The sequence below is a fragment of the Thermobia domestica genome, chromosome 12 (assembly GCF_964235325.1).
Source record: "Thermobia domestica chromosome 12, izTheDome1.hap1.1, whole genome shotgun sequence".
NCBI classification, from domain to species: domain Eukaryota; kingdom Metazoa; phylum Arthropoda; class Insecta; order Zygentoma; family Lepismatidae; genus Thermobia; species Thermobia domestica.
This window is the reverse complement of record NC_137465.1, coordinates 217,781,764-217,801,640: the sequence shown is the minus strand read 5'-3', so window position 1 is coordinate 217,801,640 and position 19,877 is coordinate 217,781,764. Positions and strand designations below refer to the sequence as shown.

The following is a 19,877-nucleotide window of genomic DNA, read 5'->3' as shown; positions in this document are numbered from 1 at the left end:
TGACACGGCAAATCGTTGGAGGGTTTCAAAATTTGGATTCTGTGTAACAAAATACTTCAAATCTATACCTTAGGTTCGCTGAGCAGACCTTTTTTTTTTTTTTTTTTTTTTTTGTATGACTGTGTTACGTGTATCCTCCCTATCCAAATTTCCTAAGTTCTTCGTCCATAAAAAGGAACTGACATGGTGAATTGTCCTAGGGTTTCGAAACTTGGATTCTGTGTAACATCCAATACATCGAATCCAAACCATGGGGTCCGGTACACAGACCTTTTATTGTGTGTGGGGGGGGGGGGTCTAATCATTCGTCTCCCATAGCCTAAGGGGCATAAACCTGGTACGTTATAAAAATGAGAAAGAAAATGGAAAGAAAGTCGGATCGAACTTACATTTAATGGTGTCATTGTAGCATTCGCTTACTGTAACCAAGGATAAACACTGAACAAACTTAATCAGGATTGTCGGCTACCAGACACAAATCAATATACCTTCTAATTGCGCAACATGAAAGCTAACCACTAACTTATTAGCTCGGTAAACATTATTTACGTTTGTTTCCTTCATACTGTAATTCGAATTGAAATGAACATTTTTTTCATGATGCTCTTATAAATGTTTCACGTAGTTTAACATTCAATAATTATGTTATTTAGACATAATAGACAGTCGATCTCTCGGCTGAATATTCTCAATCTGTGACTGATTTATTTTTAAGCTGATGTAGTAGCTAGACTCCTAATGTTTCTGGTCCAATACAATAATAAAATAATCCTTGATTATATACGTATATCTAAAATATTTGTATCGATAAAATATTACAGATAACTTTTAGGATACGTATTCTAAACTAGGAGGATACGTCTTAACACGTTATTTTTATATGCAGTATTTTAGCTTATCATTTCCCTTTCATTACTTCACTAAATTTATTGGTAGTTTACAGTAAGAAACTGCACTATCAAATCATTCCTTGAAGCTTTCAATATGGCTTAGAGAGGGAAACCGATATGTGACGCCAAAACAGCTTGTTTCTGTTGGCATGACGTAAGCAGCACATTTTTGAATGATTTGTAGGTTTGTATCTCTGTGGCTAAGAAATATTTTTCTGAGATTTTTGGTATGTGCTACCTTGAAGACTATTTCTACACGATGGAATTAAATTAAAACTTTTGGTCAGAAAGGAAATGTTTGTTGACCAGAAAGGAAATAAAATGATGAAACCAATAGAATCTATCTGATTCCTATTATAATTCAAATCACCATAAAGGTCTAGCCATAACATTGCTCTAGAAATAGGTGTCGAATGAAAAAGTTACAACACTTTTTTTTTTTTTTTTCATATTTCGGAAAGTCCTGTTTTATCCTTCCATCATGTAGCTTGTTGGGATTTTTCAAAACTCCATTGTGGAAACTTGTTCCCAAACTTTTGTTATAAAGAACTTTATAAAGAACTTATAGAACTTTAATATATTATTAAATAATTATTTTCTTTTTCTTTGTAGGTTTTAGAACTGATGAAGGAAGTAGCTGAAGATGAAGATGATTCTAGTGATATTTCGGGATATCATTCGGATTCGGATTCGGCCATTATGATGTCCGGAAACTCGCCTTACATTAGCAAAAGGGCTCGCTACAACTTCTTAACTCGCTCTGGTGAGTACGTCAGGAGGAAAAAAAAAAAAATACAAAATATTGTTTTTTATCTTGGAGGAAAATCTATATTTCTTTTTCTGTTGATAGTAGAAAGCATGCTTTTATGTTATTATGATTAACAGTTGTCTCTCTTTGTCGGCAGCTAAATGAATAGCCGTGAGAATGAATATTCATTAAAGAAAAGTATCTTCCTGAATTCATTTAATAGATATACATAATGCAACATCAATGTATTCAAAATTCAAAAATTAAAAACAATGAAAACAATGCAAGGAAAAGTACTAAAATAAAATAAAAAGTTGTGTTTGGATGAGTCCTACTTTTTTTGTTTTCATCTTCCTTGACTGAAGACTCAGTTGTAAATGAGAGCATGGTTTTCAAGTGTTTATAATAAATATTTCATCTTCCACGCTTTTCTCCTTGTATTCAAGTAAGCAGTGAATTTCCTACTGTCAGTCACTTTACATTTTTAAATTATTTATGTCGCTGGACAAGGTGTGGTTCTGATACTTTCTCATATTCAAATACTTCTTGCTCTAGAAATCTCAGTAAATTATCTTGCCTAACAGAAAGAAATACTGTAAAACAGAAAATTTTCCTGCAACTACCGTATCTTTAAGCTGACATTAAAATAAATAAATATATAAATAAGATTTAGAACAAAACTACGATAAATCAGTGACACTTCCTTCCATATTATCATGGTTAACTTAAATCATGCGTCACACAAGAGATACTGTTTATATTAGGCTTATATTTGTGTTTGTTGAAGTTTGCCACTACTGAGGCTATAGGAAACGTGGAACTACAGTTCAAGGGGAAATTCGAACCACTGTATGGTGTTCAATGCTATCCTATTAGGAATCGAACCGGAGACTAGGTGCACAGGGGCATCACTTGGGGAAAGCAGAAGAAAAAAAATAAAGAAAACAAGAATTATAGGAAAACTAAAAAAGCATCAAAAGATTGCTATGTTGATCAATAATTAGTTTTTGGATCAGGAGCCACAAAATTTTTGAACGGCCTCTAAAGATCGAGTTTTCATATGTTTTACGGAATAAGCACATCATACTGAATTAAGTGATAGTTTGGGTTTGGCTACACTATATGTAATTCTCCAGATATAAGGCCTGCAAAAAAAAAAAAAAAAAAAAGTTGAAATATATTGGATCTTTTGGGTCAGTTGGATCAGGGGTCAAAATTTTTGAACGGCCCCTAAAAATCAAGTTTTCATATGTTTTACAGAGCACATCATACTGAGTTAATTGATAGTTTGGGTTTGGCTACACTATATGTAGTTCTCGAGATATAAGACTTACAAGAAAATTTTTGATTGAAATATATTGGATCCTTTGATTCAATAAAATGAAATATTTTAATTTAACGTAGCAATATTATGCTCCTTAGGGTAAGGGAGGTAGATGATTTAAGTAAGTGAATGATGATGCAAGAATTGGTGGAATGAAAATGTGGGAAAAACGGGAATACTGAGGAAAACCTACGGACACAAACTTACTTAGCCGGGGATCAAACTTGGGATCCCACACACCAGAGGTAAGTATGTGAGCCACCGTACATCCCTCTGAGAGCAGAGGAGCAATTGCTTCTCTCCATAACATTATGTTTGAGAAATACCTATTATTTTGATCAATTATATTCTAATTTAAAAAACACAGGCACGCGCGATATTAAAATATAATCATAGACATATTTATGATTCTGTCTCTCTTCACAGAAGTACTGAAGTAATTAGGTTGAATTTTAATATACGTTTCAAAGTATTTCATTTAACAAAACATTTAAGAAGCAAATGCGAGTGTAAGTGTACACACGAACGCATTTAAGAGGGTGCTTTGAATTTATAGCCCCCCTTTTGTTCCAAACTCGACCCGTGTAATATCCATCCTTGGTCTACCCACCTTAGTTATTATAGCCTACAATTAGGTTGTTTTTATGGAGGTTATTTTGCATATTCAGTATATAAAACGTCTCCCCTAACGCTCTCAAATTGGTCGTAGCCCGGGAGCGCACACACAAGTATATTCCGAGCGCACAAAATTCATTGGGGTTGGTGTCACATGGTGTCAAACCGTTTTAGGCATTAATTAACTGATTTTTCATTGCGAAAGTGCCATTAAACTACCATGAAGACAAAATATTGCATTACCGGGTATGCTTAGTGTTTCGTTGTAAATGGCAAATGGAATAAATACTGAACATCGAAGGTGTAAATTCATTTTACGTAAGGGAAGAGAACACACTAAAACCAGGACTAACTTATTTAACCAAAGTATCTTCTCCTTGTCAACACATATTTTAAGCAGATGTGATATTATGGTTGTAGCATCTAGTCCCGACATTTCACGTTTTGGTGCAATGTTAGTAAATATCGTTAAAAATTCACCAAACATGCTTTCTAGCGTTTAGTGCTCGCGACGGCGGCCCCATGATGACACTGAATTCTACAGTCGTCACGGTTAAAAGAAAGTATGTGTTAGTAATTGTACAGAGTATTACTCAAACTACACATTATCATTATACCAGAGGCGAATCTAGAAGGTGAAAAGTGGGCAACCAGAATCCATACTATGGCAGGTATATCATGAAATTACTATAAACTTCGAAAAATACGTAAATGATAGATTAAATTATTTTTTTTCACTAAAAAACTGATGGCCTAGGCCCCTCCGGCCCGGACTGGATCCGCCACTGCAACATGCATACCAGATTCTCCCTCCCTCTTCCCTATACACACATGAAAAAGTAAGAATTTCTCTCTAGGAACTTCGCTTCCATTTAGGTACACTTCTGTATAATATAACAACTTGTTAAATCTACAGTGGCTAAGTAGTAAGCTTTGCTGCCTTCAATGTGGGAGACCCGGGTTCGGAACTCGGTTGGAGCTCCTGCGGTTGAACTATCATATTAACTTAAAATTCACGTGTAACGTCAGTGGTGGAAAGAATCGAAGTCCAGAACATCCCAACCTCTTTATCAGGTAAAAGTTGATTTTAAAAAAAGAAGAATCAAAAAGAAACATACGCAGAATGAAATTGCATGCACATAAAAAAACTACAAGTATAGTAGGAAACAAGACTTAAAAATTCACTAAAAATGGAGTGATCGACAACTCTGCTCGTTTTGTTTGTTATGTCATAAAACGCCACCGACACACTTAATAAATGAACATGAAGAAAGCGATACGTAAAATAGCAAAAGGTAATTTGAAAAGTGCGTGATATTCTTCTTAGAGAGATATGTTGTGTTTACACCTTGTTTATCATAGAAAGAGCGAACCACATTGCAACTCTGTGGGAGGTCTCTCACTTCATCATCTTATAAACTGTTAAATGAGCGCGATGTTACCTGGCAACTATGATATAAAAAACAAGAGAGAATTGGTCCCTTCACTTTATTTTTATGTGGAAGCATCAATGTAGTGGATTGTTTGAATGGCACTAAAATGTCTGCTACATTGACATTAAACCAAAGAATCGGCAATAGAAATTTTTTTTTCTTTCTTGTCATTAGAAATAAAGAAAAAAAATCTGAGCCTGGAAGCGATTTCAATGAAGTTAAACGAAGTCATTTGTAACCTTCCGGACGAACGAGTCGTGTTAAATAAAACGCCGTGACTAGAATGTTGTAATATCAGACAGAGAGACCCCATTTCTCTGCTTCAGAGTAGTCGGACCATTAAAAACGAACATTTAAGATTTAATAGCACGTAGCAGAAGAAGACCAGATGATGATATTTATATAAATAATTTATGTCTAATTCTCCTCCTGTTCTTTCTCTTTCCTTTTAAATGTTTTGTAGCGTGGTTTGCTGTGAGATGAGATAACGGGCTCTGGGTTTTGGGAGATCCGGTTCCAGTTGTGCTGTCTGGTAGGCCTAAATGTTTTTGTTGCTTCCTTACGGAATGGCCTCGATTTTTCAGTTACCGAAGATGTTCTCTTAAGTTATATGCCAATAATCACCACTTTCTTCTTCTTTGCTAGTTTTAATGAGCGGAAGATTTGAGAAGGGAAAAAATATCTTGGCGGCAAAATCGACTCAGAGGTGTTCGTTAAGCTTTATGCATACAGACCATTTAAAAAAGATGCTGGAAAGATTAGAGCGTGTCGCCTATTCAGAAAAACGAAAGGTGCAAACTATGCATATCGGAAGCACAATGCCATGAGAGATGACAAATTTTATGCCAGCATCTGATTGCGACATAGATTTCAGACAGTAGAAGAGAGAGAAGGCGTTTTTAAGATGCTCCACAGGCTTGAATGGTTTGGCAAAAGGATTCTATTTAGTTTCTTTCTATTGTTAAAGAGTTAGATTTACTATCTAAAATTCCTGTTTATATTTACCATGTTTGTCCATGTGTCTGTCCAAACTCCTTTGTATACTTACCCAGTCTGTCCATGTGTCCGCCCAAACTCTTTTTATATATTTACCCTGTCTCTCCATGTGTCCGTCCAAACTCCTTTATATATTTACCCTGTCTGTCCAAACTTCTTTATATATTTACCCTATCAGTCCATGTGTCTGTCCAAACTCCTTTATATATTTACCCTGTCTGTCCAAACTCCTTTATATATTTACCCTATCTGTCTTTGTGTCTGTCCAAACTCCTTTATATATTTACCCTGTCTGTCCAAACTCCTTTATATATTTACCCTATCTGTCCTTGTGTCTGTCCAAACTCCTTTATATATTTACCCTATCAGTCCATGTGTCTGTCCAAACTCCTTTATATATTTACCCTGTCTGTCCAAACTCCTTTATATATTTACCCTATCTGTCCTTCCAAACTCCTTTATATATTTACCCTGTCTGTCTGAACTCCTTTATATATTTAACCTGTCTGTCCATGTGCCCGTCCAAACTCCTTTATATATTTACCCTGTCTGTCCAAACTTTTAAAAATATATTTACCCTGCCTGTCCATGTGCCCGTCCAAACTTCTTTATATATATATATTTAATGAAATATTAGAGAAGAATTTTTAGAATGAGAATGTAAAAACAAATGTGAGAAACCCAAGAAAACTCATGGACACGATTTTTATATATTTAACTATGAAAGATATTTATTTTTATAAAGCCAGAGATATTTAGATAGACTTGAAGGATAAACCAATTAAACCAGAGGCTATTAAAATTCGTGATTTCAAGGACCTCTGTGATATGATGTGCATTTTCTTGAACTTCTTACAATTTTATTCTTTTTTAAACAAAAAATAGGAGAATATTTGCAACAATCTATTCATTTTTAAACTAACTAACTCTGTGACCTATGGAACCCGGAGATTCAACTACGCGATCACAAAAGCTCTCCATTGACTTGTATCCTTAGCCAATTTTATCCAGTTTCTATTTTGTACTTCTGAGAGATCCATCTTAATTTTGTCCTCACATCTGCTTCTAGGTCTTCGTAATGGTCATTCCGACTAGGCTTTCAGTTACAACTTTGAAAGCGTTCCTACTTTCTTCCATTCTATAAAGGTAACCAAGAAAGTTCTGTCGCTTTTTCACTTACCACCTTCGAACATCGATATGTCACCTAAGACGTACCTGGAAGATCAAAAATAGTCGCCATTAGCATTGACGACCTTCTGCCAACGTTCTGGAAGACCATGCATTCCATCGCGGTAGAACTTGGTGGGCCCTGAAGCGAAGAAGGTATCAAGTGCATTTTGTACCTCTACTAGAGATTTGACCTGGTGTCCTCTAAGATATTGTCCAAGGAATGGAAAGGGTCATAATCGGACGGTGCAATTTCCGGGGAGTATGGTGGATCAATAGTGTTTCCCATCCAAGGCGTCGCTGATCATCGTAGCCACGTGAAGATTAGTGTTGTCCTGTAGCAGGAGGACCCCTTTGCGATTCAGACTGGCTCCAGAGTTTCGAGTTTTTCTTGAACACGTCTCAACTGCTGGCAGTACACAGTTGCATTGATGGTCTGGTAGCAGTTCCCGACGCACGATGCCGCGAGCAGTCCACCGTCTAGTACAGTGCTGGTTTCGTGGGTCTTGGAACCGGTTCATGGGATGCTAACCAATGGTGACGGTGCCGTGGAGCTTCGTACAGAACCCACTTTTCATCACATGTCAACATACTGTCTAGAAATAACTCCTTTCTCAGACGAGATAGCAAAGAAACACAGGTAGCTGCTTACGTTGCCTTCTGGCCTGGAGTCAAATCATGTGGGACCCATCAACCCAACTTGTAGTGCTTCTCAAGTTGATGGAGGTGCTGCCGAATGGCTTCTCCACTTACATTGAATTGTAGTCCCAGTTCCTCACATGCCTGGCCAGTGTTTGCCTCAATTGCTGTGTGAAGATCTTTATTTTGTACATGTGTTGGTCTTCCGGCACTTGGTACATCTCCGAGTGTTTCGTCACCGTCCTTAAACTTGTTAAACCACCGCCGCACTTTCCTAGTAGTCACGACACCCTCACCAAAGGCCTGGCATATTATCCACCCCGCTGCAGCAGCGTTTGACCCTAGTTTGAACTGGTACAGCATACACACCCTCATGATGCTCTATGAGGTGCTATGTTCACTGTGTCCTTACTGAAGTTCATGGAGTAACTGAACTGCCACAACCAGGTAGTATGTTGGGTATACCCACACCAACAACTGACCTTCGCCTTATCTCCATTCGCATTCAACTCACAGTGTGAGGGCCAGTGGAACACAGACCTCTACAAAAAGCAACAGAACTTTCTTGGTTACCTTTATACATACATGATCTACCTACCTGAGCCTCCTAGACTTCATGACCCTAACAATGTTTGGTGAACCGTATAAATTATGTAGTTCCTTGCTAAGTTCCCGTCATTCGCCGTGCCCGTTCCTCTTGAGCTCGAATATTCGTCTCAAGATTTTGTTCTCAAATACTTTCAGTTTACTTTCTTCCCTCAGAGTCAGCGACCATGTTTCGTAATCATACAGCACAAGAGTGGCATGATTATCGTTTTATACATTTTAAGCTTCAAATTCCTCGGCAGAATTCGCGACGACAAAAGATTTTGATCTGAATAATAAGACGAATTCCTGTTTTTAGTTGACATTTAATTTCTTTGGGAATATAGTTTTGGTTTGTTAATATTGATCTAAGACATTTGAAAGTATCCACTTTGTCAGTAGTATTATTTGATATTTTATAACGCATCCATAATTTGCAGTACCATGATCGCGATGAATTTACATATGTATAGCTGAGTTAAACAGTACTAAAATTCTCGTTTACGAATATTTCAAAGAGAAAAAAGGGATACTTCAGGTAAATTAATGGATTGAAGAAAGAAAAAAAAAAACAAGATGGCAGAGGCACGTTAAATAGAAAAAAGAAGAATCACAGTAGTCTGTGAAAGGGAATGATTCAGGAAAGCATAGACTACGCACTGCTACACTCTCAACAGGAACTAATGCAATTACTTGTACGTCGCATTTTTAATCCAACGCGGATGCAGTTGTCTGTAACATTTGAATAATACAGTAAAGTGTCACCGTTAGAAACACGTTCTTTTCCCGTTTATTTCAATGGCCTTATTACATTGTGTTGTGTTTCTCCCTTTATTTTTCTTCCAGACAAAGAAGGAAATAAGCAATTGCGTGTGTTTTCAGTATCAATCAAGAAACAACACTATCAAAAAGATACGAAACGGGAGATAACAACTTACAAAGTAAAATGGGACGGAAATGAAAAATTAAATCTGCGAGTGCTAAGTAATTTTTCTGAGTTTATACCTTTTCATTTTTTTCCCCTTAAAAGAATGTTTTGCATAATTTTTAGGTTAGTGTGTCAGAATGCATTTTTTTTTCATAAATGTAGCAGCATTATGAGTAAATGAATGTCGTTTGACGTATTAATTTTTAGAAGAAGAAGAAAAAGAAAGAAATGAACGCGTATACATGTGAGTGTTTCATCGTCATTTAACCTTTTTTTTTTTTTTCCTAAACACAATCTCCATGTTCTTCCTCTGTAAACGCTAAAATCGTGCTTTACTTGAAGCTTATTTACTTTTAAAACAACATTGTTTCAGAGTGATTTACGATAGCAACACGAAAAAAAAAAACTGGAATAATTATGTATTTATCTAATGTATGCACTTTCTCTGCTTTCATCTAAAGTATAAACACTTCTATGCGAGATGGTAGTCTGTGATTATTATCATTTTTTGTTCGTAGGGTTTGTTTATTTTTATTTATGATATCTTTAAGAAAGATTATGATTGTGCGAAATGTGTTTTCTAAACATAATGACACAACAAATGTCTTGTGATTTTTAACTTCTCAATTTCTTTTCCCGTTGTCTTTGGCAAAATATTTATCTACATGTAATAACGCGATTTATCTACATGTGATCTTTAGGGGTGTGTAATGTGAAAGAACTCTACTCTAATCTGTGACAAATATTAGAAGTATAGAATTACATCTCCATATAGAACACATATGTTAATCTCAGGATTTAGAGATGCCCACAGGATAGTGAATTTCCGTAGATATCCTATTAAAAATACCGGTCATGCTTCGGTAACTGGACTTCCTATTGATTAATAAAAATGGTTAATTAAAAATCTAGAGTTAGGTTTGGCAGATGATTTCAGAAACCGTATCCCACGCTGTCGTATTAGAGCATGAGAGGCAGGTTTTGATTTTTTAATATATATATATATATATATATATATATATATATATATATATATATATATATATATATATATATATATATATATATATATATATATATATATATATATCGGGTGTTGCAAAATAAGTGTTACAACGCTTGGGAGATGACTCCTGCCACTGAGACAAGAAAAAAAGTTCTCTTGAACTTTCCGCTATCGGACATAGTTTCGGATCTACAACGTGCCGAAAGCGTGGGAAAATGACTTTTGGACGCCAATAGTTCGGAAACTATCCAATGTAAAGAGGGCGGGTAAAAAATTCACTGAAGAAGTCATACCTTCTGTATTGAATTTTGCATGTTTCACAATCCTACCATGCACGCGCAAGGGATTCCCCAAAGGAACGTAGGGATTCCCAGATAATCCGCCAAATGAAAATTGGTCTAAATTGATATGAATTGATAGGGTTTCTACCAGGTAACAATAATTCGTTTGTATTAAGTCGATATCTGAAACAAATACAAAATGGCGGACATCTTCTTGCCCGTTGTGTGTGGTTGCATAATCGCCAGGTACGGATGCTGGCCAACAGTGACGTTCTGAGTATTAAGTGTATCGAATTTGTACTCAAATGCTCTATAAAGACATCTGGAGTGTCGGTAAAGCACAACAGATGAAGCAGGGTGATCACATGTGTGGAAATACTTAACGAAAAATGCACAGAAAAAATGCACTCATACTAAGTAAACGTGAGTTCAAAGGGTTGGAAATGTAAGGATTAGCGTAAAGAACATGAAAGCCATTGCCAATTCACCAATAATATTCCCTTAAACCGATGCAATATGATATGCACGGTTGCATACCAATAAGGATGCAACAACTGAGGCCAAGTTGAAATTGTGCAAGGGGACTCACAAAGAAACTGGGTAAACTAAAGGAACGTCACTAGTGGGATCGCATGATGGATATTGAAATGTGGCCAATGTGTGTGTTGATATCGACATGTAGTTAATGGACAAATGTCAACATGTACCACTACTGCGGGGACACAGTCCCACGTGCGAAAAATAGGAAAATAACTACTCGGGTCTTGAATCTGAGGCCGTGGGCTCCCAGTAGGATTGGAAACTGCGACCACGCGACCGAAAGCGAGCGCTCTAGCCCTGAGGCTCGAGGAAGCCTCACTTTCTCTGTATTCATTTCTTTGAGGAGTACCCACTTTGTTTGGTAAGCGCTCTTGTACAGCCTCCCGACATGCTTGTGTGTTTCATGTTATTACTCCTACTGCACAGTTGTAAACAATCGAAGTTTTAAGACGTTTCTTTCTATTTCTCATGTCGTTTTATTTTCCATATGTATGGTGTTCCAGCTGTAGTGTTATGTGTGCTAAATTGGTTCATTTTCATCTTTATATTGGCATGTGTACTGTGTATAAGACACGAATTTCTGGAGGTATTTTCCTATATTTTGAGTACGTCATATGTCCCAGAAGACGTGGGACATTATACAAGTTTGTTATTTTCATGCTCTATCAGAATTTGAACCATGGATTAAGAAATTTATTGTCATATGTGTCGACTGTGGGACAATGTCCCAAACAAAGAGAGTCATTGATACAATCGTGTTCTAGTTACGTTCTACCAAAAAGTGCACCAGATGTAATAGCAGAATGTACAACGTTATTTTCCTAGTTTTTCCACGTGAGACGGTGTCCCAGCAGTAGTGGGACATGTTGACATTTGTCCATTAACTACATGTCGATATCAACACACACATTGGCCACATTTCAATATCCATCATGCGATCCCACTAGTGACGTTCCTTTAGTTTACCCAGTTTCTTTGTGAGTCCCCTTGCACAATTTCAACTTGGCCTCAGTTGTTGCATCCTTATTGGTATGCAACCGTGCATATCATATTGCATCGGTTTAAGGGAATATTATTGGTGAATTGGCAATGGCTTTCATGTTCTTTACGCTAATCCTTACATTTCCAACCCTTTGAACTCACGTTTACTTAGTATGAGTGCATTTTTTCTGTGCATTTTTCGTTAAGTATTTCCACACATGTGATCACCCTGCTTCATCCGTTGTGCTTTACCGACACTCCAGATGTCTTTATAGAGCATTTGAGTACAAATTCGATACACTTAATACTCAGAACGTCACTGTTGGCCAGCATCCGTACCTGGCGATTATGCAACCACACACAACGGGCAAGAAGATGTCCGCCATTTTGTATTTGTTTCAGATATCGACTTAATACAAACGAATTATTGTTACCTGGTAGAAACCCTATCAATTCATATCAATTTAGACCAATTTTCATTTGGCGGATTATCTGGGAATCCCTACGTTACTTTGGGGAATCCCTTGCGCGTGCATGATAGGATTGTGAAACATGCAAAATTCAATACAGAAGGTATGACTTCTTTAGTGAATTTTTTACCCGCTCTCTTTACATTGGATAGTTTCCGAACTATTGGCGTCCAAAAGTCATTTTCCCACGCTTTCGGCACGTTGTAGATCCGAAACTATGTCCGATAGCGGAAAGTTCAAGAGAACTTTTTTCTTGTCTCAGTGGCAGGAGTCACCTCCCAAGCGTTGTAACACTTATTTTGCAACACCCGATATATATATATATATATATATATATATATATATATATATATATATATATATATATATATATAGAGAGAGAGAGAGAGAGAGAGAGAGAGAGAGAGAAAGAGAGAGAGAGAGAGAGAGAAGTAAAGTAAAAGAATCCTAATTTACCTTAAGATGCTTAGTTACAATTTTATTTACACCATGTGCATAATGCGATTATTTGCATTGTAACTAAGCAATCTACGTTACAAGTTTATTACGTTACGTTATAAGTTTGCTAGTAGAGGTACAAAATATTCATCTTTCAGAACCTCCGGTACTTGTACAATCATTTTTTTAGAAAGGCTGTTTGGGAGTACTTGATCACTCTCCACTACCTCTCTTAGGCTAGTTTTAGACGGAAGCATTTATCGTAGCAAAAATCGTATCATCGATATCTTACCGTGTAAAGCACCAAATGCTATAGCATTTCCCATGCCATGGCATATCCTACGGCATTTCTTGTCGATAGAACCTGCTCTATTTCGTAGCATTTTCCCCATCATTTCTGGCCCGATTGCATCGCCGTGGTGTGTTAAAAAAAAAAAAAAGCGAAAGACTTTGTGCCAAATATCCATGCTCTTTGTTTTGTGTGGGAAATTGAACTGTAGTAAAGAAAAATGAGTTGGAGTAGGGATACTCTTTGTCCACATACTTCTTTGCGATTTTCGTTCTTTAATATGACCGGCGAGAACTATTGTTACAATTACTATAGCTTTAGCTACCTCACGCTTAATTTCGGAGCCATAATTGCGCTCTTCTCCAGTGATTTATTTGCTACGTCACGACAGATGCTTATCAAAATGCTACCGTTTAAAAGCACCATATACCTTTGATGCCATAGAATATTATATGACATTTTTGGCAGCACATCTGCTACGAGAAATGCTACGATAAATGCTTCCGTCTAAAACTAGCCTAAAAATTGGTGTGTAAGTTCTGTAGCATTCTTAAACATGGATATTTAGATAGTTCACATGCCAGTTCATCAGTGATGTCTTTCTTGACCCGACTACGATAGGTCCCATAGCAGTGGAACTATAAACTTGAAAGCTATGAACTAAGTTTACTTATTTCACGTTTTCGACACCCTGTAACTCCGAAACTATCCACTTTTGAGCACAGGTCCATATGAACTTCTTTTCTTATTTTGATGTGAACAATCTGTTCTCAAAGTACAGTGACACATTTTGTAACACCCTGTATACAGATTAAAGATTTGCTATTTCGAAGGACGATTTTTCTCCGAAATAAGGAGACTTGCTATTTATTGCGTAATTTATTAATCAACATGCAGTAATAAAACACGGAAAAGACAATAACCAATAGAATGCTAGCAGAGGCAGACTTCTTTTCTGTTTGCACAGACCTTAAACAAATACTTGATTATCGTTGTCTTTGCTTTTTTGTTCCACTCGGATGTCTTCACAGTGAATGATCTGAAAAGAAGAGGAAAGAAAGAAAAAAAAAAACTCTTGGAAAGATTTACAACTGAACACTTCATTAATGGTGAGTGACCAACACTATGCAGGAAGAAAGAGAAACAGAAAAAAAATTAGCATAACGAATTGTTCAACCATAGAGGAAGTTAAAAAGGTCTTCAAGAATAAAGAAACAGAATGAATGAAATATTTGTACACAAAAACGAAAGTGGTATAGAGTTGTAGCATTTCAAAATTGTGACGACATACTGGAGTTTTGTTAAGTTTTTTTTTTTCTGGAAAGGAAAACATAAGAAAATGTATATTTCTGTTTAAGCTTCCTGTTAGAATTTTATCATTATAAATATTATGTCATTGTTGCCAGGTCACTGGTCGACGGAACTCTGGGAACGAATTGGTCGAACCACTGGTCGATCTTCCATGCATCACGATAATTGGCACCAATCATTTCGATATCATCCACCAATCGCTCTTTTCCTTTCCCTCTATCCTTATCCTTCCACCATATCTTTTAATACTCATTCAGAACACAATCTGAGCCTTCTTAACAGCATAGAGTACACACACCATCTTTGTTTGTTTTTTTCCACCCATATTGATTTACACGTGAACCTCCATTCTTCTCCATTCTTGGAAATGTAAATGTAATTTTTTATAATTGTGATGATCTGATTTGACTGGTTTCTTCTTCAAGTCCAGTTAAATGTCTTGATTTTGCAAAATTAATTTGCATTACATATGCGTTCAATTTTCATATAGCCTCGCCGCTGAAAAGGACGTTAAATTCAAAACTGATATAAACTTAATATTACTTAACTTAAAATTGATTATTATCCCTGGAATATATATCCAATTTCTGCACCTCTTACAGGTTAAAAGGGAGTTACCATGGCTCTTACAGGTTAAAAGGGGCAAACCAGCTTTTTTGGGTTTAAAATGTAGATTTCGATGAGCTGTGCCCAATTGTACCAATTTTTGATTTCTGGAACCGACAGCTTCAAGGTCAAATTAGGGTCAAAAATAAGAAAGTGAGACCATTTGGGTAACGCGGAGCAATGGTCGACTGAGACGAAACGGGAGCATTCGATTCGTATTCACACGTACATGAATAACTGATGTTCCATTTTCCCTAAAATTTTATTTTGGCCCTGAAACTTAACGGAAATTTTTAATTTTGGATCTTTGATTTTTGTTTATTTCAGGATCAGAATTGAATTTTCGGGAAAATGGCATATCAATTATTCGTGTATGTGTACATACAAATCGAATGATCCCATTTTGTTCCAGTCGATCACTGGGTCGCATTGCTCAAATGGTCCTTTTTTTTTTTTTTTACCTTTTACCTCCTAATTTGGCCTTGATGCCGTCGGTTCCAGAAATCAAAAGTGGTGCAATTGGACATACTTCATTGTAAACTACATTTTAAACTCAGAAAAATTGAAAAATACGGGTCCACGGTAACTCTCTTTTACCCTCTCACATAATACATACAGCTCACAGATGACGAGAAGAACCCTAGCAGAAGTGTGACGTAGGTATGTGCTCGCCCACTTTTCGCAGTGGAGTTTCAAATGACACCACGGAATAACACACATAGAACTTTATCCGGAGTGACAGACGACATCTAAGTATAGACCACACCTCAAAAACCGAAAATGGACTTGACCGTGTCGTTGACCTTTCCCCACTTCTCCTGTTTTAGGGTTCTTCTCGTCATCTGTGAGTTGTACCTGGAGTGCTAGAAAACATCATTTGCCTGCTTTTATTTTTGTTACTAAATTTACCAGAAATGTCTTTATTCCAATATTAACATGATGCTTTGAAATGTCTGAGTTGTTAGTAAAACATAACTGCTGACACTAGTTGAGTAGGCTATTATTCTATAAAGAAATATAAATACGGAATATAGCATTATTCTGAACTGAATTTCGGTGGATTGAATATTAACATATAATCAACTACATTTATGTCTTTAAAACTATTTTTTTTTTTTTAAACACAGCTACTTATTTTACCAATAATATTTTGAATGACATCTCCAGTGTCACTGACAGTTGTGCCCAAGAGGTCTGCAGTGGTTAATTTTTAATAAATAAATGGTTATTAAAGAATTTGTAATAATCGAGAAGACACTCAGCAATACGTACGGTACGTGAGTTGCCAGGACACCACAAGGAAAATATATGCCTTAAATAACAAATAAAAATTTAAAATTTTCTTTACTGAAGAAAAGATGTTTAAGAGGTGGTAGTGATTCGAGTTAATGGCCAGTAAACACGTTGTCGAAAGATGAAGTGCAAAAAAAAGACGTTAAGACCTATGAAAAGTTTTTAAAAAGACCAATAAACAAAACGAAACAAAACAAAACAAAAAAACACCGAAAAGGGCAAAAAAGGACAAATAAAAACCATAATTTTCTGGCCTACAATGACCCAAAATGAACATATATTATGTTAAGCCTGGTCTTCGGGCACTCGTAAAAAAAGAGGATTTTTCCTCAACTTCCGGGCCCTAGTCACGAGTCAGCCTTCCGACGATTTTCTGAACACCTTAAAGTAAAGTAATATATTTACACTATATTAAAATGCTTATAACTCAAAATCAAATTTAGCACATTCGCGTTTTGACATTGGATCGACGGAGAAAGACGAATCCAGCAATGCAGAAAATTGTTTAGAAAGATTAAAATGCTATAAGCATAAAAATATAGATGGCATTAAATATGTATATTATTATTATAGAAGTAATAAAAAAGAAAAATTATTCCAACGAAACTTGGTAAAGTGATAAATAAATGAATAATAATTAATTTAAAATGGTAAGTGATAATTAGAATTAAAGAAGTGAAAGGGAGACATTACTCCTATTAGTTTGAATGCATGTGTTTCGAAAGTTGGGAAGAGCATATAATACGGTATTGAAAATGATAAACTGTCTTTTATGCAAAATATAATTTCTAATTCTAATCTGTATTATATTCCTATAATAATAATAATAATAATAATAATAATAATAATAATAATAATAATAATATAATGAAAACAACAGGACTTTCAAATACATTTATTTACGGTAACATAGTCAACAAGGTGACAAAATTTATTTCTTTGAAAACTTCTTCGTATTATTATTATTACACTTAGTATCAAAACTTAATATTTTGAAAAAATGAAATCTTTGAGTTTTACGTCCCACGGTTATGCCGGTTAGGCTAAAGGAGACGGTGATGATGAGTGATGAATGAAATGGTTAAATGAAGAAAGTGGGAGGAAACGGGAGAGTAATCTTACGCACATGGTGTTTGTCCACCACTAAGTTCACTTGGCGTGGGCTGGGATCGAACCCGGGACCCCAAGCACTAGAGGTGAACGCTCTACCACTGAGTCACCGCGGCCCTTGAAGCTTAATATTTTGTCAGCATATATGGAATCAATGGAGTAAAAGTGAGCAAAAACAAAACAAAGATCTTCTACGTATTGTGTGACAGACAACTGAAATTTTGACAGTCATAAAACTGATAAAAAATGAAATCTGTCAGTTTAACGTCTCATGATTATGCCCTTTTAGGCTAAGGAAGACGATGATTAATGCAAGTGAATGATGGTGAAGTAATTGGTGGAATGGGAAAGTGGGAGGAAACGGAAGTACCCCCGAGAAAACCCACGGACATGATGTTGTCCACCACAAACTTATAAAAGTACTAAATTTTGGGATAAGGATATTGATCGACATTATTTTCGTTAAATTCAAAATTGAAATACTAAGAATAGTCACAAAATCGTATAATTTAAACTGAATATTGAAGAACAAATGTATTAGAACAAGAATTTTAGGAATGATCCCAAAAAATGGATCGAAAGATTGCGAAGTTGCCCAAGAATTTTAGGAATAATAATAAAAAAATGCACCGAAAGATTGCAATCTTGGCCAATAATTAGTTTTTGGATCAGGGACCACAAAATTTTTGAACGGTCCCTAAATCGAGTTTCCGTATTTTTTAGGGAATAAGCACATCATACTGAGTTAAGTGATAGTTTGGGTTTGGCAAGACTATATGTAGTTCTCCAAATATAAAGCCTACAAGAATACTTTTAACTGAAATATAATGGATATTTTGTTCCAAAAACATGTTTGTACGTTAAAAAAAAATATCGATAACCATTAACATAGAATTCGTCTCATTAAAAAAAAATGAAATGAAATCTTTGAGTTTTACGTCCCACGTTTATGCCGGTTAGGCTAAAGAAGACGTTAATGATGAGTGATGAATGAAATGGTGAAATGAAGAAAGTGGCAGGAAACGGGAAAACACGGTGTTTGTCCACCACAAAGTTCACTTGGCGGGAGCTGGGATTGAACCCGGGACCCCAAGCACCAGAGGTGAACGCTTTACCACTGAAATTCGTGTCATAGATTAACCAATGTATGTATTAATTTTATAGCAATAGCTTGTCTGTCAATCACAAATATTAATCTTATATTTATATCCAGCATATTTTAACTAATATGACTACAAAGAGATATTATTTTAGCTTGCAAAGAGAGAGAAACTTTAAGAAGTTCGAATAATTTCTTTTAAACGAAACTGTGATTATACCGTCCTGAAAATAGTATTTTAGAACAGTAACTATTTTTATTTGAATCTTGAGTTTAAGGTTGTTTTGAATTTAAGAAATTTGTATGTTTTAGCTTACTGATAAGAGTGTTAACATGCAGAGCCGCAGTGGCTTAGTTGTAGAGCGTTCTTCTCTGGTATATGGGGTTCTAGATTTTATCCCAGCTCGTGCTAAGTGGGCTTTGTGGTGGACAAATACCATGTACGTGGGTTTTCTCGGGGTTCTTCTGTTTCCTCCCACTTTCTTCATTCCATCATTTCATTCATTTCTCACCATCACCGCCTCCTTTAACCTAGCCGGCATAATCGTGAGACGTATAACTTAGAGATTTCATTTCATTTTTTAACCTGTTCAGTTGACAATTACCTCATAATCCATTTCCATTATTATTATTACTATTATTATTATTATTATTATTATTATTATTATTATTATTATTATTATTATTATTATTATAAAATGGTGGTAGTGCAAGTAATAATAGTATAATCTTTGGTTTCATTTAGTTTAACGTTCCACTGTTATGCCTGCTAGGCTAAAGGAGACATGGATCTACTGATTATAGTGGAATCGCAGCCACTTTCGTCGCTCAAATGTATCCCTATCGGGAATCGAACCCAGGACCACGCGAACCGAAATCAAGCGTGCTAGCCACTAGACCAAGCATGGATTCTTAATAATAGTATAATCTTCCCATCTTGTCAAATAGCACGCATGGTCTCGAGCTCGATTCCCGGTGGAAGCATAGTCTGTCTCTCGTAAAGACACAGACACCCAACATCGTAAGACAATTGGAGAGCTGTTAGACTTCACAAGAAATAGTAAACTTTGGTCCAAATAGACAGAAATAATGGAAGTGGAACCAATATATACGTAGATCATATCTCAC

At 36.0% G+C, this 19,877-nt stretch overlaps 1 protein-coding gene across 2 annotated transcripts in view; it reads left to right on the top strand.

Annotated features, from left to right (window-relative positions):
* Positions 1 to 19,877, top strand: part of LOC145667049 (uncharacterized) — a 250,428-nt gene that overhangs the window by 169,661 nt on the left and 60,890 nt on the right. For both annotated transcript variants that reach the window (XM_081734746.1, XM_081734745.1), the window contains exon 2: positions 1,503 to 1,653. In XM_081734746.1, coding sequence (XP_081590872.1) covers positions 1,503 to 1,653 — 151 coding nt within the window. The remainder of the gene's footprint in view (positions 1 to 1,502; positions 1,654 to 19,877) is intronic.